Source organism: Trichechus manatus, unplaced genomic scaffold, assembly GCF_000243295.1.
Source record: "Trichechus manatus latirostris isolate Lorelei unplaced genomic scaffold, TriManLat1.0 scaffold00390, whole genome shotgun sequence".
Lineage (NCBI taxonomy): Eukaryota > Metazoa > Chordata > Mammalia > Sirenia > Trichechidae > Trichechus > Trichechus manatus.
This window is the reverse complement of record NW_004444326.1, coordinates 271,163-271,948: the sequence shown is the minus strand read 5'-3', so window position 1 is coordinate 271,948 and position 786 is coordinate 271,163. Positions and strand designations below refer to the sequence as shown.

At 37.0% G+C, this 786-nt stretch overlaps 1 protein-coding gene across 1 annotated transcript in view; it reads left to right on the top strand.

Moving 5' to 3' along the window:
* Nucleotides 1-285, top strand: part of TSBP1 (testis expressed basic protein 1) — a gene marked incomplete at its 5' end in the record, with an annotated part of 67,176 nt that extends 66,891 nt beyond the window's left edge. The window contains one exon of the mRNA XM_004391003.1: nucleotides 3-285. Within this exon, the coding sequence (XP_004391060.1) occupies nucleotides 3-285 (283 nt within the window). The remainder of the gene's footprint in view (nucleotides 1-2) is intronic.
* Nucleotides 286-786: the final 501 nt, after the last annotated feature.

Below are 786 nucleotides of genomic sequence, written 5' to 3'. Positions count from 1 at the left end.
AGTGATACCGGAATACCAAAAAAATCGGGATCCCAAGCAAAAAAGAGCGACACTGGAATATCAAAAGGACAGGAATCCCAAGCAAAGAAGAGTGAAGCTGGAGTACCAAAAGGACAAGCAGGTAAAGCAAAGCAGGGTGATGCCGGAATACCAAAAGAACCAGAAGCCCAAGCAAAGGATAAAGGAAAGAAAGGCGATGATGGAAAGGACAATGTTAAAGGAAAGAAAGAAGCAGAAGTAAAGGGTAAAAAAGTAGAAGCCCCAGCAAAGGGCAAAGGCAAGTAAAGGAAGGAAGCACAACAACAAGGTAGAAAAATAAGAGTAAATAAAAGGAAGGTCCATAGGACAATTGATCATTATGATTCTCATCCCTCAGATATAAGCCATATCCTAGCCATTGCCTAAATGGATTATAATTGTAAAATCCCTTTAATCTATACATACATCTGCAGGGTTTCTGCCCTTTGGAAATTTCACCATTTTCAGACCTCTCAGTCACAAACCTCAGCTTCCAAATGTTTGTTTTATAGATTGATACTTATATTATTCAGTCAAGAGAGACTGGATACTTTCTTAAAACATTTTGATTAAAGAAATGTATAATAATTTTCTTTGACAACTATTTTGTCTCTGTGATAGCCTAACCTACCAGTCAATCAATAATCCCTCATAGTGGGCCTAATGTGTACAAGACACTGTACTAGCACTAAAGGGTATACAGAAAAATAAAGTGCTTGCAATCAAGTAGCTTGTAACATATAGTGATTTAGTATACATGTATATGAC